The 24,532-nt window shown below is 42.1% G+C and overlaps 5 protein-coding genes across 6 annotated transcripts; 3 read left to right on the top strand and 2 right to left on the bottom strand.

The window, feature by feature from the left end:
• Positions 1 to 1,149: 1,149 nt before the first annotated feature.
• On the top strand, positions 1,150 to 12,756 carry LOC135346279 (S-adenosylhomocysteine hydrolase-like protein 1). Its single transcript, XM_064543849.1, has 21 exons — positions 1,150 to 1,288; positions 1,616 to 1,709; positions 3,245 to 3,438; positions 3,986 to 4,084; positions 6,095 to 6,198; positions 6,583 to 6,715; positions 6,936 to 7,038; positions 7,316 to 7,468; positions 7,968 to 8,074; positions 8,371 to 8,473; positions 8,666 to 8,812; positions 9,094 to 9,218; positions 9,355 to 9,401; positions 9,675 to 9,738; positions 10,263 to 10,351; positions 10,435 to 10,505; positions 10,800 to 10,987; positions 11,215 to 11,283; positions 11,440 to 11,518; positions 12,022 to 12,142; positions 12,543 to 12,756. The coding sequence occupies exons 2-21, from the start codon at positions 1,619 to 1,621 to the stop codon at positions 12,547 to 12,549; spliced, it is 2,094 nt and encodes a 697-aa protein (XP_064399919.1). The 5' UTR covers positions 1,150 to 1,288; positions 1,616 to 1,618; the 3' UTR covers positions 12,550 to 12,756.
• Positions 12,757 to 12,790: 34 nt separating this feature from the next.
• On the bottom strand, positions 12,791 to 16,298 carry LOC135346280 (peroxisomal sarcosine oxidase-like). Of its 2 annotated transcripts, none has more exons than XM_064543852.1 (9): positions 16,202 to 16,298; positions 15,792 to 15,940; positions 15,552 to 15,660; positions 15,244 to 15,351; positions 14,632 to 14,820; positions 14,251 to 14,394; positions 13,699 to 13,845; positions 13,327 to 13,402; positions 12,791 to 13,036 (listed from the first exon to the last, which is right to left on the bottom strand). In XM_064543852.1, the coding sequence occupies exons 1-9, from the start codon at positions 16,208 to 16,210 to the stop codon at positions 12,909 to 12,911; spliced, it is 1,059 nt and encodes a 352-aa protein (XP_064399922.1). In that variant the 5' UTR covers positions 16,211 to 16,298; the 3' UTR covers positions 12,791 to 12,908. The 2 variants fall into 2 exon arrangements, with proteins under 2 accessions (XP_064399922.1, XP_064399921.1); XM_064543851.1 differs by having other exon boundaries at positions 16,179 to 16,292.
• Positions 16,299 to 16,479: 181 nt separating this feature from the next.
• LOC135346278 (ADP-ribose glycohydrolase OARD1-like) lies at positions 16,480 to 17,574 on the top strand. The gene is made up of 4 exons (XM_064543848.1): positions 16,480 to 16,648; positions 16,813 to 16,965; positions 17,037 to 17,095; positions 17,230 to 17,574. The coding sequence occupies exons 1-4, from the start codon at positions 16,480 to 16,482 to the stop codon at positions 17,443 to 17,445; spliced, it is 597 nt and encodes a 198-aa protein (XP_064399918.1). The 3' UTR covers positions 17,446 to 17,574.
• LOC135346277 (receptor tyrosine-protein kinase erbB-4-like) lies at positions 17,562 to 20,183 on the bottom strand. Its single transcript, XM_064543847.1, has 5 exons — positions 20,063 to 20,183; positions 19,729 to 19,834; positions 19,241 to 19,614; positions 18,853 to 18,970; positions 17,562 to 18,512 (listed from the first exon to the last, which is right to left on the bottom strand). Exons 1-5 carry the CDS (start codon positions 20,115 to 20,117, stop codon positions 17,669 to 17,671), a joined length of 1,497 nt encoding a protein of 498 aa, XP_064399917.1. The 5' UTR covers positions 20,118 to 20,183; the 3' UTR covers positions 17,562 to 17,668.
• A 1,964-nt stretch (positions 20,184 to 22,147) lies between these two features.
• On the top strand, positions 22,148 to 24,274 carry LOC135346276 (uncharacterized). Its single transcript, XM_064543846.1, has one exon. The coding sequence runs from the start codon at positions 22,407 to 22,409 to the stop codon at positions 24,030 to 24,032; it is 1,626 nt and encodes a 541-aa protein (XP_064399916.1). The 5' UTR covers positions 22,148 to 22,406; the 3' UTR covers positions 24,033 to 24,274.
• Positions 24,275 to 24,532: the final 258 nt, after the last annotated feature.

Raw genomic sequence — 24,532 nt, 5'->3', positions numbered from 1 at the left:
TAACGAGCACAACAATGCAATGAATAAGATTAATTGTACATACCACAGCAATATGCCAGAAAACAACACCATACATTCTAATTGCTGAATGTAGATCGATGTTTATGCTGTTATTATCATTATCAAATAGATTTTGCATGCTAAAATTAATCTATAGGGATTGTATGTTAAGTTTGGTTTATACTGTGAGTTGTGCTGTAGTATTATATACAAGTACACGCGTCACTTAGTCTCATGATATCCATTTTTACCCCGCTATCACGAGACTACACTTGTCACTAGCCATGGGGTGGTGCTCTACGCATGATGATGCTTGAACTGTCAAGAGTGTCCAGATCAGTGATATCACTATATAGGATTGCATGTCCACTGTATCGACAACTCGTAATTACTGAGTGGTGTTCATTATTATAGTGAATGGCAAGATACATCCTCACTGAAAGTAGCTGAGGCCGCGGATATTAGTATATGATATGACACACTCACCATTCGAGTCATGTCACTGATCTCCAACAGTAACCTATCCTCCCAAAGTAGAAATAGACAGTAAAATATTTCGCTTACATTATAATTATGATACCCAGGTATTTCCTTTTGTATAGCTAGAAGTATAAATGTTCTTGCCCACTCCACAGTCAGCAGCACTGTGGTTTTACATGATACAACTATATAAATGCGTTGAACTACAGTCAGTACCTTCAAGTATTTACTGCAACTTGTTCGGGTAAGCGAGGACAGACCAGCTGATCTATAGAAGTGAAAGGCCGGACAAACCAGCTGTATAGTAATAAACATATTTAGGTAAACTCATAGATCAACCAAAACATGTCTTGTAGATCATTATTTGGAATCTCATCAGGCCACTCGAATATCAAGAACTACGGTTTAAAGTGTGCCACAATCTCTTCCATGCATGCCAGCTACAATTTATCGAGACAACTCAGTGCATGATCTCATGCATCAAGTAAACAATTTGATACTTCCAACCATATACAGAAAATCTACTTTCAGTGCATGTGATCTGTCAAATCATACCCTTCTTATATATATCTATGGTCATTAATAACACATGCAAAGAGGGAAAATTCTCAATCCTGCCGTTCCATTAGAGAAAAATCTGTCTAGTGACAAATTTAAGACTTGAGGCCACGCCCTTTTTTGCCTTGGAGTCAAGTGGTCCGAGCAGAACGTGGAGTAGAGAGTGCAAGTGCTGTGTCACTCATGCTTGGTGTAAAAGAACTATCTGTCTAACCTTAGACTAACTGCTCTTGAACTACAGAAAAATAAGGTGTGGAGTCCATGTACATTAGGTGTATCTACATGTAGTAGGTCTGCTAGCTACAATTTTATATAACATGGCCCAGAGTGTATGTATTTCACGTATCGACAGCACGACTCTCCATTTGTATGAGTATTTAATATGTTAAGGACTATAAATCAGAGATATTTCAGTTATTAGAGAAGTCTCCCCATTTAATACGGTGTGTGTATGTTGAGACAGCTGTACAAATGGTCCACCGTTTGCAGCTTAATACGTACTGTGGTATTAAACATTGAAGCCCTCTACCCACACACCACACACCACACACACGTAACCCCCCCCCCACACACACAGAGTATGTCCTCTAAAGATGGCAATGGTCGCTCCTCCAACGGGGAGGGCTCTCATCACTTCAGTCTCAACCTACACCTACCCAAATCTAAAGCAGGTACCGTATAGCGGGTAATTTTCGGGGGACAAAATATTCGTGGGTTCAGCAATATTGAGACATTTCGTGGGTAATATTTTCGTGGTTGCTGCTTGCACTGCAGGTAAAGGTAGGCAAGGTCGCTTCATTCGTGGGTAAAATATTTGTGGTCAGACCTCCAACCACGAAAACCACGAATATTTTGCCCCACAAAAATTACACGCTATACGGTACACCATATCCGTTGATTAGGATCAGGTCTTTTGGTGGTAATGATGCCACGGTGTGTGCATACGCAAGCGAGGTATAAAATAGACGTCTGTCGGTGTAGACTGCTACAGCTCTAGGATCAATGAAGTTATAAGCGCCTCTGTAGGCTTCTAGTCACGTTTTCTTGGATTTTAATTTGTGGATTTGTAAAATAATGTGAGTTATGCCTACTTAGAATGCCTTTTTAGAACAGTGCGTAGCAATACTCGTCCATGGAGTGTTGCTACTCTACTTAGTAGTTAGCTCTGCACTAGAACGCTAGCTATTGGTACACATGTAGCTGCAAGAGTAAGAAGAGAACTGCAAGGCTCTGCTGATGCTGCAGCCACTAATTTTAGATTTGGTACATTTAAGCATCCTTTTTAGCACTCTTCGAGTTTCCTCGTGATTATGCGTGCATGGAGCAAGATTAATGTCATCATATATCATGTGTGTATTAGTAATAGCTACGTACAGTAGTTTTATGTTATGAAGCTTTGCCACATCCACCGAGGCATCAACACACACGGTGCTTTCAATGTTGTCAAATTGATGTTAGGAATCCCTTTGATCTAAATGGTAAACATTTTGTCATCAGTGTGGATTTGTTCTGTTCATTGTATGAAGGTGTCTCTTCGTTTTTCAGATTTGTCATCAGTGAAGGCGCCTAGCCACAAAAAGCTTTGGGGGGGTTGCTGTGGGTGACCACAATAGACAGCAGCCACTATATAGACACACTTAATAACTATAACTGCTAACTAACTATAACTACTAAGGTTTACTGAACACACATTCATTCATTAACACACACACACACACACAGACACACACACACACACACACAGACACAGACACACAGACACGCAACACACACACACACACACACACACACACACACACACACACACACACACACACACACACACACACACACACACACACACAGACACAGACACGCAACACACACACACACACACACACACACACACACACACACACACACACACACACACACACACACACACACACACACACACACACACACACACACACACACACACACACACACACACACACACACACACACACACACACACACACACACACACACACACACACACACACACAGACACACACACACACACGCAACACACACACACACACACACACACACACACACACACACACACACACACACACACACACACACACACACACACACAACACACACACACACCACACACCACACACACACACACACACACACACACACACACACACACACACACACACACACACACACACAGGTCGCAGTGCTTCCATGGGTGGTCGTATTGTAAGTCCCATCCACTTCTTCTCCAAGCGTTCCCACGTTACTGAGGCCAGTGGGACACTCTCGGATTCGGGGCTAGAGCAAAAGTCAAAATCTGCTGGTTCATCACCTGCGCAGCCCCAAAAACAGGCCCCAGTAAAAAAAATCAGTTTACCCATACCCAAATCAGTGAGTGGTGTGGCCATGAACGTTTGTTTTCTATAGGTACGGATATTAAAAGAGATTATTGTCTCTCCATTAATTTGGTACATGTACACTTGGACAGTGGCTTGGCTGATATGTGGTGCTTTTGACGGGTGTCTCTCCACTAATGCATTTCTTGGTACATGTACACTTGGACAGTGGCTTGGCTGATATGTGTTGTTTTTGACGGATGTCCTTTAAGGCCTTCGGTTTCTAAGATAAACCTAATGAATCGCTATGTCAACTATCTATCTAGTACATTGTAGCCATAAGACCAGGAAGTGTCACATGCTATAGGAAATCATGTGAGGTAGCTATACACATTGTATGTATGTAGAGTACTTAGATCACCCTATCAGCAGTGTCACTGTGTCAGCATGCAGTCACTGCATTATAAGAGCCCCTAACTACGTGCATGTACATGTTATGTGTTATGCTGTGTTAGCAGGTCACCTCTTTATTAACGGTCACTGTTGGTCTATGACCACTCTATAGACAAGCTATTATATTTATAACGCCCTCCCCCCCTCAGTCTAAAAGTGCCCCAACTGAGCACTCCAAAAGTGGCACCATGCAAGTTGACCACATCCCTCAGCTCTCAACTGCCACTAGTTACACTGAACCCTATCAAGTGAGTACATGCACTCTCCATTGTACTGTGATACCTGTTTAGTCAAGCTGGCATCCTTTGTCCTTTGTACCTGGGTGTTCTGTGTGGTGACTATATTGTGTACCAATAGACCTAGCCTCCTTCACCGGCCTTTGAAAGAAGGCCTGCTATCGACTGCTTGCGCATGCGCCAAATTATTGGATTTTTTCCCCGTAAATATTCCTATAATACTGGATACATCAGAGAAAATATCCTAAAAGTCATACACAGAGCTATATAGCTAGCTAGCTAGAGACAGAGCTGTGTAGGTTGTTGTACTGCTATTTTCTTCTGATAGAATCAGTAGCAGTAGTATAGTAGACTTTCACCAAAGTTAGTGTTAAATGGGCGTGGCCTGTCTACATAGGCTCTTATCAGCCGTCACTCCTTTCAGACGATCGTCATCCACACTGTTGCAGGCTGTGGTCTTTTGTTAACATAGCAGGCTAAGGGTAGCTATCAGAGAATGCTATCCGATGGGCTAGAAACCTTCAATCGAACTTTCTATCTACTTCCTTCAATCCACTTCCTTTCGTTGTGATGTCATAGTTTTACTGAGCATAAACGATGTTATCCAAAGCCCCCAGATACCGGGGGGATATTAGCGCATGCGCAAGCAGTCGATACCAGGCCCACTTCCCTAGTGGGAAGTGCGGCCTGGGATCGAGGCTACAATGGACCCTGTTCTAGTGTGACTATGCACCTGCAGTGTCATGGGGCCCATTTTATAGACTACAGTACCAGTCAGCACTGTAACAATGCACCTGTACAATCATGATATACAAGATTATGTGCAAAAGATAATTATGCTGACTTTGCGATACTGCACTTAGATCACTAATTACCTGGAGCGTGTGTGGGCGGCCACGGGTATAGTAGTTCGTTTGTTTGTTTGTTTGTGACAATGGGTCTACTCAGACACCTCCATGGCGCTGCGTTTTACAGCAAGGCCTTCACACAACAAGTTAGTTTTATAATTATAGTGGCAGATTTTGGTGTTAAAGCTAAGAAGCTTGAAATTACACATTGGCTGCATGGCTAGTTAGCTATACACCTGGCCTTTATTCGAGGTATGTATTTACAGCTGAAGTGAAATTTGAAATGAAATTTACAGCTGAAGTGTACCAGGAACAATGGAACAGGGTCACTAAAGTAGAAAGCTAGAATTATAGCTCCTATTACTTACTGCTTATAGCCAACATTTATTGTATAACACCCTCTTTGGTTGCTATACACCTGTAGATCTTCCATTAAAAACAGCCGAGGGTTAGCACTTTGGTGCTCTAGTTTATCTAATTATTTGCAAACCAACCTCCTCTGGTACAATTATGCACATGCATAAATTATGTACACTCCCTCCTTTGACAAGCAAACCAATAGTCAGGGTTTCATCTAGTGGGGGGGGGGGGGCGGGGGGAAGCTTCCCCCCCAAAAGAGAGGGGAAAATAGGGGGAGGGAGGGGGGAGAGAGAGAGAGGGAGGGAGAGGGAGAGGGAGAGGGAGAGAGGGAGAGAGAGAGAGGGAGAGGGAGAGAGAGAGAGGAGGGGTACTATAACCAGACACTGTCTTTTGCTACATGTAGCTTTGCTAGAGGATGCTTGGTCATCACCTATAGTATTACCACAAATCTATTCATTGCTTTTTGTGATTTCTATAGTCTTCTATAGTCGATACGGTCCACAATTTCAAACCAGCATACCAAGTTATACGGAGTTGCCTGTCTGTCAATGCACATTGCCAGGAGCACATCGCTAATAGGCACCAACAACAAACAATAATTATAGGGGGTGTGGTGACCGGAAGTGGGTGGCCTCAAATTTTTCGCGCTGGCGCGCGCAGTTTCTTTTCAAACTTCTCCTCAAACTTAAAATCCTGGATGAAACCCTGATAGTGGCTCTAATGGCTATACCGTACAAGTTCGTACATGTACATAATTATGTAGCTACGTACAGTGCTTACATTGCTCATATGATATAATAATATGTGTTTACAGCCTGTCTCGAGGAACAACTCCATCTCATCGACCAATGGGCCTTCGTCTATCTCTAGAAACAACTCTATAGCCTCAGTCACCTCACAGTCGAGTGCCTCAGGAAGGTGAGGAACAAGAGCAGCTAGGTTACAATGTATGTACCCATCATGGTCCATTGATTGAGGTTCAATTTTTTTGTAACTGATTGGAACTGATCTGTGATAGGGAATCATTCGTATTGGCCCTGTGACTAAGTTTATTAGTCGCTGTATCAAATGAAAAACTGTAAATGCACGTTCATGTACACCTAACGATTATCCTCTCCCCCCTCCCTCTTAGGGGTGGTCACCTAACGATTATCCTCTCCCCCCCCCCCTCTTAGGGGTGGTCACCTAACGATTATCCTCTCTCCCCCCCTCCCTCTTAGGGGTGGTCACCTAACGATTATCCTCTCCCCCCTCCCTCTTAGGGGTGGTCACCTAACGATTATCCTCTCCCCCTCCTCTTAGGGGTGGTCACAGGAACAGTTCGATTCCCTCCATTCCTGTCCCAGTGAACCGGCCTGAGCTGGACCAGCTCTCTCCTCTCAGTCCCACGGGAGCCACTTCCATGAAGGCTGCCAGGAAGCCTGTCGGATCAGAGGTACATGTACATGTGTGTGTGTGTGTGTGTGGATGGGTGAGTTTTGTGTAGGAAATACATTGTATACATAATTATAGGTATCGTAATGTACATTTTCTTTATACACTATATGTTCCTTTAGAGTGATCTCATCATACAATGTTAGACTACTGGTTGCACATCACTACAGTGACAGTTTCTCAGTATCTCACCCCTCCCACCCCTCCTTCCTCCTGTACAGAGTCCCAGTCGCAATGTCCGTCCACGCTCTGGTTCTCTTAGTAAGCGTCGCTACTCAACCTCTTTCTCATCATCAGCCTCCATTGAGGAGGATAGCTCAGGAAGTGAGTGGGTGGAGAGTGTGTAACCCACGTACAGTGTGTAGCTACATGTAGACAGATGGGATTGTTCAGACAATGTACTACACAATGTACTACACACATCCTTGTACAGTACCGGTATCAAACACGTAGAGTCAGCCATAATGCTGCAGTATACATATGTACTTACTTACTGTATTGACCCTCCCCCCCCCCCCCTAAACACACACAAAAACCCTTCAACACGCACACACGCACACACACACACACACGCACAAACCCTTCAACACACACACCACAGGTGACTACTCTGATGAGGAGGGGTCCTCGGACGAGGAAGAGAGGTCTCCCAGAGAACAGGTGTTGTGTAACTCGTCTGGATTCAAGGACTTCAGGGTCAAGTCCATGAAGGCAGCTCACATTGGGAGGAAGGAAATTGAGCTGGCATTGCAAGGTGGGGGTAGTCAAAGCATCGTGGGAGGTCCACTAAATTGGTTACATGTATCTGTACTGTCAGTCATCACACATGTATCTGTACTGTCAGTCATCACACATGTATCTGTGCTGTCAGTCATCACACATGTATCTGTACTGTCAGTCATCACACATGTATCTGTACTGTCAGTCATCACACATGTATCTGTACTGTCAGTCATCACACATGTATCTGTACTGTCAGTCATCACACATGTATCTGTACTGTCAGTCATCACACATGTACATCGTATACACGTAATACATGTATTGTGATAAGCTTTCTTTTTCAAAGACCTTTACGTGTGTAGTGACCGTATGTACAGTAGTTTGGACATTTAGTTACTGTAGTGATACTAGAAGTGCAGTTTGTTTTTTCCCAAAAGTTATACCGGACCAATCCTTAGAATCATAACAACCTACTGGTTGAGAGTTTGGTTTACAATAAAGTAGACAGTACTTATAAACACCGCCCTCAGAGATGCCTGGTCTGAAGTTGCTGAGGAAGAAGACGTGTACAACCGGAGACAAGCCTCTCAAAAGAGCCAGGATTGTGGGCTGCACTCACGTCACTGCTAAGTCCGCCGTGAGTGTACACTACTAACCAGTCAATTATGCTGTGTGAATTTTCTAGTTCAATTTGACAAGTGTACAGTAGATTGTGATCGATCAGGTCTATGGTGTATATACATCCATGGCTGTGTATTTGTATGTTTTACAGTATAATAGCTGTTGGTACATTGTATAAATTTACCTGAGATCGAGGTATCTCCATGCAATCTCAAGCTATCTAGCCAAACCGGTCTAATTCATTGTTCAGTGTTGCCAGTCATGTAGCTTGTAATTCACTAAGCCAAGTACCCCCTTTGACCCTCCCCTTAGGTGTTGATTGAGACGCTGAAGGAGTGTGGTGCTGAAGTGAGGTGGTGCTCCTGTAACGTCCACTCGACACAGAACGAAGTGGCAGCTGCCCTCGCCGAGGCTGGTACGTACATGCGTACACATAGTGTGGTCAATAATAATTATGCGTGTACATGTAATTCTAAGAGTTTCAAAAAGGATGATGTAAGTACCATAGCTCTTAGTGCGTGTGCTATGGACTATACTGCCATATCTCTACATTGTGTTTACATTATTCAAACTAAATACAATGTACCTTTACACGCACTCCCCCCAGGCTACCCGATCTTTGCGTGGCGAGGTCAGAGTGACAGTGACTTCTGGTGGTGCATAGATCAGGCACTGTCTGCCGAGGGCTGGCAACCCAACATGATCCTGGACGATGGCGGAGACGCTACACATCGACTACTCAACAAGTTCCCAGGTACATGTACAGCAACAGTAGATTCAGTTTTGTTCTACATGTATTTGTAATGAAGCACAATAATTGTTGTGCCTGCTCGGGCATGTACTGCACAATTAGTTGTGGCAAGATGACATGTACATGTACTAGTAGCAACTTGAACATGCACTAACTACCCTTTTCTACCACGATTTTCTTTAGTGCACACGTGCAGTCATGTAAGTCTAGAGTGTCATTTTTGCCACGTACTTCATACTGATAGTAATTATAAGTACACTAACGTGCCCCGCCCACTCCCCCAGGCACGGCTAAGTACGTACGTGGAGTGGTGGAGGAGAGCATCACTGGCATACACAGACTCTACCAACTCTCCAAAGAGGACCACCTCCCAATGCCGGCCATCAACGTCCACGACTCGGTTGTCAAGGTGGGGAGGAAGGGTGCATTTGGTATCAACCTGTTTGCATGGTATTAGTGAAACTTGTCCATTGATACTCAGTATCACACACATGTACATGTACGTACATGTACGTACAGTAGATATTAAGTTGTCTTTCCCCCAGACACGCTTTGACAATTTATACAGCTGTCGGGAGTCCATCATCGACAGGTAAGAAAGTGCCCTTTGAATTGATACCTATAGACCTACATGTACGTGTACATGTATATCAAGACCTGTACATGTTACATGTATATTAAGACCAGTGCATGTTACATGTATATTAAGACCAGTGCATGTTACATGTATATTAAGACCAGTGCATGTATGCAGCATAATGCAATCTGCGCTTTCTTCCATACACTGGCTCATTGTACATGTACAGTCATACACGTATGTAATTGTTAGTCCATCTATTAATAACGTTGCCCTGAATGAATGCAGTCTCAAGAGGACCACGGATATCATGATCAGTGGCAAGACGGTCTGTGTGTGTGGCTATGGTGAGGTGAGTGCATATCTAACTGTGGGCATTGGCTAGGCAATGAACTACATGTACTTGTTCTAGTACGTATATATACAGTATCTATGACATTTGTCATTATTAGTAATTTATCGGACAACTCTAAATATCCTTGACACTTTTCTGGTCAATTTTTGTTGTTCTAATACAGCGGACACTCTGGTGCTTTATTTTACGGACTATACCTTGAAAAAATGTAGCTAGCAAGAGTTCTGCAGTTAAATAGCTCGAGGATTACGTGTAGCATAGCTATAGTGTGTAACTGTTTAGTCGCACACAATACTATTGAACTTACTTAGAACAGGTGTGCAGCTGCATGCCTGTTCTAATTATTCCATACATCTCAGGGTGCGCTATAAATATACCCAGAAAATTATTTTTTGCTGTCCAATAAATTAAGGTACTACAGTTGATCAATTTTAATTCTATCTTCGAATCTGCCTTTAGTGTGTACCTTCGTGTGTTGACAATTGTGTCTCTGTATCTTGATGTAATGTATATTGATGTAGGTTGGGAAGGGCTGTTCTTCTGCTCTGAGAGGTCTGGGGGCCATCTGTTACGTAACTGAAGTGGACCCCATCTGTGCTCTCCAGGCATGGTGAGTCTTGGGGGAGGAGAGGGGAAGAAATTTATTATCTTGTGTATGGTATGGTCATAAATGGACTGAATGTTTGTGTTTAGTATGGATGGTCTTCGTGTGGTGAGACTGGACGACATTCTCCCTCAAGTGGACATCCTCATCACAGCCACAGGTACATGTGCACACACAGCTCTAAGCTGTTTATAAAGGTAACTATTGTAGGTTCAAACAATGAGTATATAAGAGCACGTTTTCTAGCTTTAAATTATTACATACATCTGTGTATATACATGTAGCTCAGTTGCCTTAATTTATTGCCCGCCCAACTGACACCATGCACCGCTCTTTTGTTAGCTTCATAATTAATTTTGTCTGAAAAATGGTGGAGCAACTGACTATTCCCCACAGAATTGTCTTGCCACTATTAATATAGGGTCGATCATTATAATCCCCTTCCCCCATACAGGCAGCAAACACGTGGTTGGTCGCAAGCAGATGGATCGTCTGAAGAGTGGCTGCATAGTGTGTAACATGGGCCACTCAAATCAGGAGATTGACATCAGCTCCCTCCACGAGCTCAAGAGGGAGAAGATCCGACGTAATGTCACTCACCTAGTCTGGCCCAACGGGAAGAGGGTCGTCTTGTTGGCCGATGTGAGAGCTTGCTGTTTATTAATTAATGGCATATCAGTGTCTTAGTGTCATGTATATAGTGCATTTCAGTGCTGATACTGAGTATGGTGTAGCTTTTCTGTAACTCACTAAAAATTAATAATGGTGTCACTTTTTATGTATACATACCCATGTACGTATGTGTACACTGTTTGACCTTTCGTACACTGTTTGACCTTTCATACTCTGTTGTGTCTTCGCTTATTCAGGGCCATTTATTGAACCAGAGTTGCTCTAGGGTGCCTTCTCTAGTGGTCTCCGTAACGTCTGCCACACAAGTAAGGGGAAGGAATCGAGCAAACTTCTGTTTATTCATTTCAGTTCTATGATGTCTCATAAGTTGTTAGTGAAGCCTTTAGTTTGCATTGTGCACACTAGACAAGTAACTACATGTGTGTATTATTGGCTGGCTGGTTCAATGTGTTTGTCCTCAGGCTCTGGCTCTGATAGAGCTGCACAAAGCCCCCAAAGGCCTTTACAAGAACGAGGTGTACCTACTACCCAAGAAAATGGGTGAGTGTCTGGTACTCAACATTTGCATTTGTTGGTTGAATACACTACATTGTAGTGTAGTAAAATTGGTCTGTGCTTGGACAATTCTTGTGCTTTACATGTACCAAGAGTATATGATAGAGAAGAAAGTATCGAACGTAGGCATACTGTACATCAGATGTATGCGGAGAGTAACGTGACTTCCTGTATCTGTCACAAGCTTGGAATTTGCACACTGGCCAATCCAAGTGTGGGTGATGTAATCTATCAAGAAAGTAGATTACATCACCCACTTTTGGATTGGTCAGTGTGCAAATTCCAAGCTTGTGACAGATACAGGAAGTCACGTTACTCTCCGCATACATCTGATGTACAGTATGCCTACGTTCGATACTCTCTCTCTATCATATACTCTTGCATGTACGTATGTGCTTTTGTGCGTATGTAATATGACATTGTTGTTTTCTTCAATCAGTGATGAATGGTTGTGCATACACTCCTCCACACATCACACACCCTCACAGATGAGTACGTAGCGAGCATCCACCTTCCCTCATTTGACGCCCACCTCACCGATCTCTCGGAAGACCAAGCCAAGTATTTGGGGGTGCCCAAGAGCGGACCGTACAAACCGTACTACTATAAGTAAGTTATAATCTGTGTTTTACTGTGCTGTGAACTAGCTTGTGTACGTATATAGCAGTCACTCTTGGAAGACCAACAGTAGCTGTAATAAAGAGGTGGCCTATATACTCGCACATGTTGCAATATATGAGCCCATTAACATGGCTGTATTGTAGAGGGTGACCACTTTGTACTGTATGTGTTGACAACAGTTTCATGTTATGTTAACTTATATACATGTATGTGCTTGTGGAAATGATGCCCATAATAATAATTTGACTGTCCCAGCCGAATTATGCAATATTCCATTATAATAATTATTATAGTTGTCCTTTGTTACAGTGTGACCTGTACTGTATACATGCAGTAGATCGACGTAGATTATACTGTATGACTCTCAATTGCGTTTTCCCCACTACAGGTACTAGTGTACTGCTCATTGCAACAACAATAATCAAGAAAGTAAACATTAATTTTCATAAGTTATTGGGCTGAATTCACTAGAGGCTCTTACTGATACATTGCAATACTTTATTTATCATCACGTATAATTATAAATCATTATCGTACTAACTGTATACCGTAGTACATGCAATGCTGATCGAAATAATTCATTAATAATTATTATGTTCGTATACTCATTAATTATTATTTGCATGCCTACATGAGTACTATAAAAATTATAACTGAGTCTACTCAATACACAGAGTATAAAATCATGTACACTGAGTATAAATGATTATAAATATCATGTGTTCTGGTGATTACAAGTGCATGTTTATTCAGGTCACAGTTTTGACGAGTGTTTGTTGAACCGGTCCAGTCTGAACGGTGTGAGGTCGTGAGATGGTGGGAGGTCCATAGCTAGCTCGCACAGCAGCTTGCCCATCACTGGGGACAGCTTGAACCCATGACCTGCAAGGAAGAGATCTTAGTCTTAGATTAGTGCATGCACTGGCCAGTATACGGAATAGCGAGTGGCTGCATTTCAGGGCGGGTTTTGTGCAGTAAACATCTAGCTAGCAATCCGTGCCAAACCAAATGGCCGTATATATAGGTGGCCGTACTTCAGAGAGCCGGAATAGCGAGAGTCTATTGTACATACATACATACATGTATTAAAAATGCACCCTTATTTGCAAAGTTACTAATAGCTTTTTAAAGGCATGCATAATTATGTGCATGGAGTGATGCAAACTACTGACCTGAGAAGCCAGCCCCAAACACTATGTTGGAGTGCCCGGGGTGTCTGTCAATAATAGGATGCTCGTCTGGTGTTTTCTGTGAACAAGAAAACGCTTAATAGGACAACACAAGGTACTAGTGCATGCACACGTAGTCATACTGGCTCAAGTAACAAGAATTAGTCTCGCAAGTAGACATCAGTGTCCTGCAATTCATAGATCGTCACTCCAGAAGAACCTCAAAATAGAATTTGGCCCGCAAGAAAAACCATAATTATAAATTCAGGACCCTCTATTATGACACTTTCTAAATTGGCCACACTCCATATAAAAAAAAAATTGTGCCCTCCATACAATACCGGCACACCTACTATAATTATTTAAAATACTTACTGTAATGATGCAGGCTTCATAGATACTAGGAGTTGTAGACACGCCCTTAAAGTACTTGGCAACATACGGCTGAATGTCCTCGACCCTAGGAGAGATTTGCTCGTCCCTACTGTCAGGATCCACACACACGGTGGCATATGGACAGATCTGCATGGGATGAGAGTAATAGATAATTAAACTGTATGATGTACATGTACTGGTATGTATACTCTTAGAGGTGTCTATGGGTTAGAACCCCAAATTAAGGCCTTGCTTTATTTAGTATATCGAGCGTAGCGAGGGTACTACATGTGCCTTAGGGCTTCTAAATCACAACATGGACTGTTGGACACCATTAAAACTCATGCATTATAGATATCAGCACATTTACTGAGATAGATACCTACGTATTTTTGGAAAAATGGGCTTCGAAACATTTGCTAGGTCGATTCATTTGGCTGCAAGAATGCTGACGTAGAAGCACCTTATATGAAAACTCAAATGCTTTCCAGAGGTTTAATGAAGAGCTAAGAATTAGTGAAATCCCATACATATAATTCATTGACAGTTCACCTTGACCAGACCAGGATATTCACAGATGGGCATGGCGTAGAACGGGTGGTGCGTGTCATCGTACAGTATGACGGATGGGAAGGTATCGGCAGAGTAGAGCTCCGGATGCTCCACTCTCCAGTAGAACACCTCCGCCCTTCTTATCTGCAGTACATAAGTAGATTCAATTCAAAAGAAGTACTGCACTACACCCACATGTAGCTGCTTTTAGCTTGTACATATGTAAATTAAGATCTATACAAAATACTCCCAAATCAAATTAGATGGACGGACAAATACTGTCTCAATTGTGTAGCGAATTAGCCACCTTCTAAACAAACGTAAGCATGCCAGACATCCCTGAACACCTTCTATACACAATATCCACTAATACGCACTCACACTGAACTTGAATGGCAGCTTCACTCCAAGCTGAGCCATAATGGTAGGAGCCCAAGGCCCGGCAGTGACCACAAGTCTCCTGGTTGTGAAGTCTCCATTGTTAGTGGTTACTCTGACAATGGGCCCAGGGGCTATCTCTTTTACTCTGTGTCCGTCCAGTAGCTCACCACCACCCTCAGTGAACAGTCTCTGCAGAGATGGGGAGGGGGTAGGGTAATCGACTTACACAAGCTTATTTCAAGCAGCATTGTCGTTAATGGTAGGATGTGTATGCATGACACAGTTTGTGAGCTTAAGATTGTTACGAGTCGATAACTGTCAGAATACCGTATTTCTATTTTGCAAGTAACAAATTTTGAGAATGAGCAAAACATGCTACATGTAGTCTACCAAAAGATCGTGATCGTCGTTGTTAATACAAGTACCATTGCGATCTTACTTTAATTAGCACTCGCAAAATACTGTTTGATGCTCGTTTCTAAAAAGTAGCTGGCCAGACATAGCCTCCGTGGGGGAACTGAGAGGCAAATTAATCACAGTACAACTATTATTCCTTTGCACTGTTATAGACAGGTCATACTGTGCATGCAAATAGAAACATTCAAGTGCTACCTGAATAACACTGACAGCTTTTGTGGCTAGTAGAGTTCCCCCGTCTCTCTCAAACACACATTTGTGATCAAACGGCAGGTCCAGCTGGTGAGGGTACCGCAACATGGCCTGAGGGGATGAAAAGCATTGTCAACATGAAAATTTGGAAGGCTGATTCTATGAGAGAAGATTTTGTATAAAGCATAATTATACTGAAACTGAAAAAAGACGTGTGCATGGATAAAAGCATTAAGAAAGCACATATCAAAAACTCAATGGATATATCACGAAAAGTACAGTATATAGATCTACTGTAGCAACCAAGTTACCTCCTCTGCTGTCAGTACTTCATGCTCCACTTCATTAATATGCAGACTCGCTATGGTTTTCTTCAAATCTGGGCTAGTTCTGGGCCCAAACACTAAGATCCCGGTATTACTGTAAGAGAGATATTATTATTATTCATCAAGCAAACTATGAGTGGGAATAGTCCGAAAGGAAATATTACCTCTTAAAATTAATGGTACTTTTAATCCTACACACAGAGAAGAGAACACACACACACACACGTGTATAGCTTTGTCTTTCCCTCCCTCTCGATCTGGTCCCACATTCGATACGCCTCGTCCATCATGTGCACGTAGAACGGTTTGTTGTAGGCACGTCTGGTGATTCTGGACCCACCGTGAGAACTGCCTCGAGTGTGCAGTGATGAGAACTGGAGGGGAGAGATATCTAACTGTAACAAAATTTTAGTGTACGTTTTAACTGGCAGCATAGCAGAGACTTAGCCACAAAATTGGACGTGTATGTTTGCGATTCATATGTAGATCTAGACGTCAGAAATAGGAATGTCGCTTAGATTTTTCGTGACTGAGTCGAGTGCATCTAGACTAGATACGTAGATTGTAATCCTGTAGGAGCAGGACAAAATACCGATACGGATCTATTCATACCTGTTCCAAGAGAAGCACTTTACCTGCTCCATGCTGTACCAAGTTGTAGGCAGTTGAGCTTCCAACCACACCAGCTCCTACCACAATCACATCATAACTCTGAGACATCTCTACGTGTACGTACGTGTACAGTACATGTAGCTCTGTAGTGCTGAGCGCCGCCGCCCTCCTTCCGGGCAACGGTAGAGGGCGGCGGCGCCCGACTACTGGAGTGCGCTGAGACATAGAATCTTTGCCTTTGACTCTAACCAGCCACGCCCCCTTTTGGCTTTTTGCTGAGAAGGCACCAGTGTAAAAGATCATGGCAAGCTCAAGGAAATCGAGAGTACAGTCAGGTCCTCTGAGTGCTACACCAGCTAAAAGATCCACCAGAAGATCCTCATCACAATCCAGTACCTCTGAGCACTCAAGCTTGTCAGGAGGAGAACCACCTCTGCCCACCTCAACTGGTGACTCTCCTCCTACAACTGGTATTAAACCTCTTTTGTCCTCCATTGTGTAATCATAAAGGAGTTAACTATAATTTACTCATAGCGACTAAATTCACTGCTCAATGTATGAATAAGATCTAGTGCATGACACAATCTAGTGTCATGACATGCTTGGTACCCCCCCCCCCCCCCCCCCCCTCCAGACCCCACTTTGACAATGGTACAAGGTGACCTGTTCTCATGCCCCAACTCCTCGTCTCTGGCACACTGTATAAGTGCCGACATTTCCATGGGGAAGGGTGTGGCTAAAGTGTTTAAGACGCAGTTTGGTGGAGTAGCAGAGCTTAAAGCACAAGGTGTGAGAATTACATCCTATCCTGAATACAGGTTATATATAATTATATACACAAAACACACTATACAACAGGAGTGCAGACCGGTGGGGTTGCTGTGTTAAAGAAGCATGGGCGATTTATCTACTACTTGGTGAGTTGCCCTTCATTAGGCGAAGCATTCACTAGTCTAGTTAAGCACGAGCATAATATCAGTGCATGCAATTACATTACGTAACAGTATGCTCAGTATTCTTTTATTCTAACCCCCCCCCCCCCAACACATAGGTAACTAAGCAGCGTCACTTCCACAAGCCAACATACGAAACACTTAACTTTTCACTGCAAGCGATGAAGAAACACTGCCTGGCCAACAAAGTGAGCGAGCTCTGTATGCCAATGATTGGGTGTGGCCTAGATCTCCTTGACTGGGGAAAAGTGAAGCCATTGATCGTCCAAGTCTTTGCTGGAATTAGAATCAACATAACTATCTATTATCTATAGAGAGAAGTTTTGCCGAAATTTACCATCATCAAATCATTTTAATCCTGTTCATTGTTTCCTCTAGCTTGATCTTTAGCAAATTGTTGTGTTTGCACCTCATTGGGACAATTGCAATATTCATGAAAGTAACTTAAATGTATTAGGGAAATTCATACAGAGGTGAATGTCAAGGTCGTATACTTTAGACTTTGCTGAGTATATTCTCTTAAGCAGAGTTAATTAGTCACTCTATAGTTGATGTCCTCAGTTCAAGTTGACTGTTATTAGCTGTAGTAATGTTGCTCGATCGGCTTGGCACGCCACTCGATCTTGAGCTTGTTCCACCTTGAACCGAGCTTAACGACCCTCTATGTGTGTGGGGTGTGGCTGAGAATCTGTGTGGGTGTGAGGGGGGTGTCCGGGTGCTGTAAATACCACCATGCATCGTACCAGGAATCGTCGACAAGCTTTGACGTTGTCTAAATTCTGTCTCTGGAGATGACCTTCTACTGTACTGTTGTGTACATGCCTCACTCGAAGCTGGGTTGTCTTTGAGTAGTCTTGTGATTGAAGTTGGAGAACCTTCAGGTCCAGGATCGTATGAGGTACCCAGTGTAGTAGAGAGATTATCGCTAGGATGGCATTTAACGGAATCCTGCCGCATTCTTTTTGAGTTCAAATCTCGAAGACTGATTTTGAAGTGATCGCTTGTATTGTCACTTTCGACGTCTGATGTTGTTGTTGTAGTTATCATGGGTAACGACTTTTTTTTAGAGCTTTTTGAACGATAACAGCAGTAACAGACAGCAATCAGTGAAGCGAGCAGTATAGTTGCCACGACAATAGACCCGACTATAATGGGCCAGGACAAGTGCTCGGGAAATGTACCGTCAGTTGGCATGCTTTTTGCTGGTGTTGATTCGTTAGTGGCTTGAGTAACAAGTTGAGTAGTTTGTGTGTGAGGGTGTGTAGTATCAGGGTGTGCTGGTGTGGAGGCTATGGTTGACATGGTGGTAGAGACGTCAATAGTGGTTGGTAGAGCCAAAGGTATACACTGATTAGTGGAATCGTTGGCATAAGACACACTCCTGCATGGAGTAAATAGCGGAGGGTGCATTCATAAAGCCAAGCAAATCCTATACAAAACATTATACACATCAACAGCCTATCATGGTCAGAGGTTCATATTACATGCTCCCCAGGGGTGCTCTCACAGCTCATGAATATCGTTATCACTCAACCACCAAACAATTGTAGGCGCATGCAATAGACTTAATAATTGGACCCCCAAGAGACTAGCAAATCGCACTAATCTAGCTATTTCACAAACCTTTAGCTAAAGTAAACAATAACTCAGAAGTCATGACTACCAGTAGCTATTATTATAGAATCTGTACATGCATAGCTATTAACATTATGAAAACTCACAGGTCACATGATTGGAGACACGTTCCTAAGTAGTCGTAGTTCTGACACTCGACACACTCGTCAGCCAGTGTGCCCCAACAGCCTCTCCCTGTAGAGCACTGCTCGTGACATGTGTAGCCTGTATATATATGTAGAGGGACGGTTTTGAGGTATTATAATAGCTATAATTATAGAATCAATGCTCAGACAAATTAATGTTGGTTAAGAGTACTGTATAATTTATGTTATATATACGACTTAACACTATATAAGACATCAGTAGCTAGTAATTATATAATGTTCCTGTATTGGGAAACCGTCCGGCTCATAATAATTACTACACCCTGAGCGATCTGCTGTCTTACAATTATGTGTTGATAACTATAATAGCGTAATGTATGTTATGTACCTGAGCAGTCCGTTCCCAGTCCTCCGGTTCGAACTGGACTATTAGTTGCCATGAAATTCTCCAGTGTTAGCGTGTCAACCAGACAAAGCTGAGGGTTGGTAGCTATCCTAATTCCTCCATTCTTTATTTGTTTTAGGGAGGACAATCCGAGTGTCTGCAAGTAATTATTGTTTTCTATTATCACAGCATATTCCCCAGTCATAAGAGCAATGGTCTCAGTTCCATTAATTACTTCCAGATTTTGCAGGAACCGAAGATTGGTGATGTTGTGAAGGTCATGAATGTATAAGTAACCACTGATTTGTTCGATAGTTGCTAGGTAGGACAGTTGATCGAGTGCAATAGGAGGTATGCTTGGTATTGCAGTAGCATCACTGTAAGGGATTGTGTATTATGTACATAATAACTATGCACTGCACACTATCCAGTAGTTCACTCTCAAGGATCTAGTTACATACGCACAAACACACACTGTCACCTTGACTCACCCAGTGAAAGACATCTGGTTAATGACCAGACTACCCTCTACTATTGTGCAACCTCTGATGTTATCAATGTTGCTCCCTGACAGGTATTGAACAGTGCCAGGACAACCTGCAGAGGTATATAGTCTCGATTCAAAATGTATATCCCTCGGCTTTAGCCTGGCTTTTAATGAACCAAAAATAGCTCAATTAATTACATGTTCTAGACTCTGACAAAATGGTTCTATAGATCTACTATAGCTAGCAGAAAATTGATATTATAGCCAGTCGATGTACTTTTTAGATATCTATAGATCTACACCCTCAAACCAAACCAGAATCACAGTACTAGTCTTACCTGCTGATAAGGCAGCAATAGCTAACAAGGACAAAACAGTCACTACTCTCCACATTGCACACTGGCTTCATTCACAACAATCACAGTACGCTGACCACTGCCTGCTGGGTCTCTGAACAGCCCCACCCCCTTTATTCAGCACATGCGCGCTACATGCGCGCATTGTTTATAATTTATTCCCAAGCCCAAGATGTCAGCTTGCCCATAGATACCTATGGCTTGCCGTAGACAATACCACAGGAAAAGCTTGGCTTTCAATCATTTGCTAGAGATAGGAAGAGTTTTCAGTGTCCAGTGTAATGAACTGCCTGCATGGTACATCTACATACTGTACTATCTTTGCGGCAGTGTAGGATGCCTACTCAGCCTAGGTACATGCACAGAAGGCGATTGATCATTCTCATCGGAATACTGGTGTTGACTATTGTAACGAGTTATAGGCAACTTATTGGAAACTTTAAGTTCAGTCTATGAGGTGCTATGAGTATTGATTCAAGTGTGGCATTAAGTCTCGTACTAAGCAGTGTAGACTCTTCAAAGAAAGAACCACATTACCAGAGAGAGATAAGGGTACTGTTGACAGTGTGGCAATCCAAATGCCTTCTGGTGTGGATGAGATTGAGACAGACGATCTACAGTTCATTTAGTCTAGAGAGTAGATTACCACAAATGTGTGAGTAGTTGTACTTAAATGTAAATATATCTTTTGATTGGAGCATTTCTAAGAAATGGTGTTGATACCCGTGTATAGATGAATGACTGAACTACAACATATCCAAAAATGTTTCCATGGAAACATAAGGTGGTGGGTTTGTGGTGATTAATAGAACAACAGCAAATTGTTATAGTGGGTAATCGGTTAGAGTAATAAAACAGTAATCTTGTACAGCTAAGGTCCTAGACTATAACAATTTGCTGTTGTTCTATTAATCACCACAAACCCACCACCTTATGTTTCCATGGAAACATTTTTGGATATGTTGTAGTTCAGTCATTCATCTACACACATCTACTGAACTGTAGAAGAAGCAAATGATCATGAACAATTTATTTCCCAAGAGAATTTCAACAATCAGCACCATTCTGTTGGTGGAGAAGATAATCTACTTACAAAAGATAGTGGCGAAAATTCAAGGAAGATAGATGTGAGCATATTTGGTGGGGGAAAAAGAATCGTTACTTTTAAACAGACGAGCCATGAAAACAAAGAACATTTGAGTTCAAACTATGATGGTGGTTCTCTCATGCCTCAAAAGAACCACAGTGACAATATCAGTACGTCTAACTCCATGCTTGAAGGCTGCGAAAGGCAGGCACAGCCTGGACACCAATGTTAATTATAACAGCTTCAAAATCACTTCAGAAGTATGCACTGTTTCACAGCCAGCAGATAGAAAAAATGAAGAGTGGAGATTCCAACATAAGAACATTGAGTTACGTGTGCAACAATCCTGTTCAATGTCATGGTATTGGGGATCAGTTTTATCGGATACAGCAAGTTCTACTATTAGCTATAGCATCGAACAGAGTGCTGTTTTTGGACTGGGATGAAATTGGTACGAAAACGTTTCGCCATCTTGCTCCAAACCGAATTCAATGGAATTTCAAGCAAGAAATTATAAACGACAAACATGTTATAAAGAAACTTATTGGAAGGAAAGAGTGTGTTCGTTTTATGAATGATGTAAACAGTGATGATCAGCAACACATTATAATCAGCACTGCATTACATGTACCCTTTACTAAAGGCCTAACCCAACTGTTTCGTTGTGACGAGCACAATATCCTCTCCAGACTTTCATTGGTAAAAATACTTGGTAATAATTATTTCAAAAGAGCACAAAGTGCCTCATTCTTTTGTTCAAGGTGAATTAATACGATATTTATTCAGTTTCTCACAAAATTATGCACACATCCGTGCTATATACCCGGTTTACGTTATATATGAATCGTAGTCTTTATAGGTATATAGTATCGTTGTTTCCATGTGATTAACAAAATATAATAATGGAGGAGTAAAAAAAGGGTGTAGATATAATGACACTCCTAAAAAAAGGATAAAAATGCAATACAGGTGGCATAAGGCAGCGAGAACAAAACAGTCACCACTCTCCACGCTATCAAAATTCTCATGAGTCATGAGCAGCCCCGCCTCCTTTATTCAGCTGTTCTATGTGGCAAGGTGTACGTGTCAGCAATCACAGGAAAGCTTGGCTTCTGATTGTAAACATTCAATCATTTGCTGCAAGCCTGAGTTGCTATGGACTAGGTATAGAGTTGCCAGTGTAATGAAATGTGTAATGTCTATGCTGCATGCATGGTATACAAGTAATCTCTCTGCAGGATGCCTAGGTACATGTACAGAAGGCGATTCATTGTTCTCATCGGAATACTGGTGTTGACTATTGTAACGAGTTATAGGCAACTTATCGGAACAAACGTCAAGTTCAGTCTACGACATGCTATGAGCATTGATTCAAGTGTAAGTCTTGTACTAAGCAGTATAGACTTCTCAAAGAAAGAGCCGCATTCACTGGAGAGAGATAAGAGTGCTGTTGAAATTGTGGCAATCCATGGTGTGGATGAGATTGCGACAGTCGATACAACAGATGCAAATGAACCATTTATTTCACAAGAGAATTTCAACAATCAGTACCATTCTGTTGGTGGAGAAGATAGTGGGGAAAATTCAGAAGGGAGGATAGAGGTGAGCATTATAGGTGGGGGAAAAAGAAGCATTCCTTCTGAACAGACGAGCCATGACAATTTGAGTGATAACTATGATGGTGGTTCTCTTATGCCTCAACAGAACCACAGTGACAATATCAGTCTAACCCCATGCTTGAAGGCTGCGAAAAGTAGGCACACCAATGTTAATTATAACACCTTCAAAAAATCACTTCAGACGTATGCACTATTTCACAGCCAGCAGATAGAAAAAATAAAGAGTGGAGATTCAAACATAAGAACATTAAGTTACGTGTGCAACAATCCTGTTCAATGTCGTGGTATCGGGGACCAGTTTTATCAGATACAGCAAGTTCTACTATTAGCTATAGCATCGAACAGAGTGCTGTTTTTGGACTGGGATGAAATTAGTATGAAAACGTTTCGTCATCTTGCTCCAAATCAAATTCAATGGAATTTCAAGCAAAAAATTATAAACGCCAAACATGTTATAAAGAATATTAATGGAATGAAAAAGTGTGTTCAGTTTATGAATGATGTAAACAGTGATGATCAGCAACACATTATAATTAGCACTGCATTACGTGTACCCTTTACTAAAGGCCTAACTCAACTGTTTCGTTGTGACGAGCACAATATCCTCTCCAGACTTTCATTGGTAAAAATACTTGGTAATATTTCAGAAGAGCACAAAGTGCCTCATTCTTTTCAAGGTGAATTAATACGATATTTATTCAGTTTCTCACAAGATGTTTTAAGAAAAGTGAACGAAGCTCAGAAAAGCATGAGCATTTTTAATGTATCCTATATCGGCGTTCATATTCGAACCGGATTTTATGGAACTCAATATCAAGAAAATTTAGGTATAGATCCACGTATCTTTAAGATGAAGATATTTCGAAAGGAAGACACATGGTACAGTACGCTAAACTGCTCATTACGTTTGTCAGACAAGTCTCCTGATAAAATTCCTCTATATTTAGCAACAGATTCCTATCAGGTCAAACAGTTAGCAACCAAACAATATGGCAATCGAGTAAAGTCTTTAAACATGACACTACAACACGTGGCCATTCCATTCAAGGAGGGAGCTAGTGATGTGAGTACACTGTCTGGTGTTGATGGTTTCATGGCTACGTGGATTGATTTTCTGCTACTGGCAAGATCAGAGGTGCTCGTGCATTCAGTAAGTGGGTTTTCCACTATAGCTGGTATGTTTTGCCCAGTATCAAGACAATACTACATACCAAAGTGTTCCAAAACACCATCACAGGACAAATAATGCACACATCCGTGCTACCCAGTTTTACGTTATGATTATGAATCGTAGTCTTTCGGTGAATTATTGTTTCCATGTGACTAACAATGGAGGAGTAAAAAAGGGTGCATATATAATGACGCTCCTAAAAAAATATAGGCCGGTGGCATAAGGCAGTGAGAACAAAACAGTCACCACTCTCTCCACACTATTTGACATTACATGCACGCTGGCTTCATTCAGTTACTGTAATGGCCCACCATCATAACTAGTGTTCGAGGCATAATTAGTTGTACACTGAACTCACACCACACAGGAAAGCTTGCGTGGCTTCTGACTGCATATACATGATTGTATATTAACATTTTAGTCATTAATTTGATAGCAAGCCTGCATGAGTTGCTATAATAGTAATTATATAGGTACATGCAAGGGACAAAACATGGGGGGGTTATAGCCTCCCGCAGGCCGCCGAGGAGGCGAATTTCACATGACTCTGATTTTCAGTGCAAGACAACAATTCG

Source organism: Halichondria panicea, chromosome 13 (assembly GCF_963675165.1).
Source record: "Halichondria panicea chromosome 13, odHalPani1.1, whole genome shotgun sequence".
NCBI lineage: Eukaryota > Metazoa > Porifera > Demospongiae > Suberitida > Halichondriidae > Halichondria > Halichondria panicea.
The sequence above is the reverse complement of the archived record's forward strand: the minus strand, read 5'-3'. Positions and strand labels throughout refer to the sequence as shown.

Coding starts and splice junctions, on each gene's coding strand:
- LOC135346279 (XM_064543849.1), top strand. CDS start 1,619: ATGTCCTCTAAAGATGGCAATGGTCGCTCCTCCAACGGGGAGGGCTCT. Junction 1,710..3,244: donor CCTACCCAAATCTAAAGCAG/GTACCGTATAGC, acceptor ACACACACACAG/GTCGCAGTGCTTCCATGGGT. Junction 6,199..6,582: donor CAGTCGAGTGCCTCAGGAAG/GTGAGGAACAAG, acceptor CCCTCCTCTTAG/GGGTGGTCACAGGAACAGTT.
- LOC135346280 (XM_064543851.1), bottom strand. CDS start 16,286: ATGTCTCAGAGTTATGATGTGATTGTGGTAGGAGCTGGTGTGGTTGGA. Junction 15,352..15,551: donor AAGTACTGACAGCAGAGGAG/GTAACTTGGTTG, acceptor TCATCCCCTCAG/GCCATGTTGCGGTACCCTCA. Junction 13,403..13,698: donor ATGAAGCCTGCATCATTACA/GTAAGTATTTTA, acceptor TCTTGTTCACAG/AAAACACCAGACGAGCATCC.
- LOC135346278 (XM_064543848.1), top strand. CDS start 16,480: ATGGCAAGCTCAAGGAAATCGAGAGTACAGTCAGGTCCTCTGAGTGCT. Junction 16,966..17,036: donor AGCAGAGCTTAAAGCACAAG/GTGTGAGAATTA, acceptor ACTATACAACAG/GAGTGCAGACCGGTGGGGTT. Junction 17,096..17,229: donor GGCGATTTATCTACTACTTG/GTGAGTTGCCCT, acceptor CCCAACACATAG/GTAACTAAGCAGCGTCACTT.
- LOC135346277 (XM_064543847.1), bottom strand. CDS start 20,117: ATGTGGAGAGTAGTGACTGTTTTGTCCTTGTTAGCTATTGCTGCCTTA. Junction 19,835..20,062: donor TATTGCTGCCTTATCAGCAG/GTAAGACTAGTA, acceptor ATACCTCTGCAG/GTTGTCCTGGCACTGTTCAA. Junction 18,513..18,852: donor TGTCTCCAATCATGTGACCT/GTGAGTTTTCAT, acceptor TACTCCATGCAG/GAGTGTGTCTTATGCCAACG.
- LOC135346276 (XM_064543846.1), top strand. CDS start 22,407: ATGCCTAGGTACATGTACAGAAGGCGATTCATTGTTCTCATCGGAATA.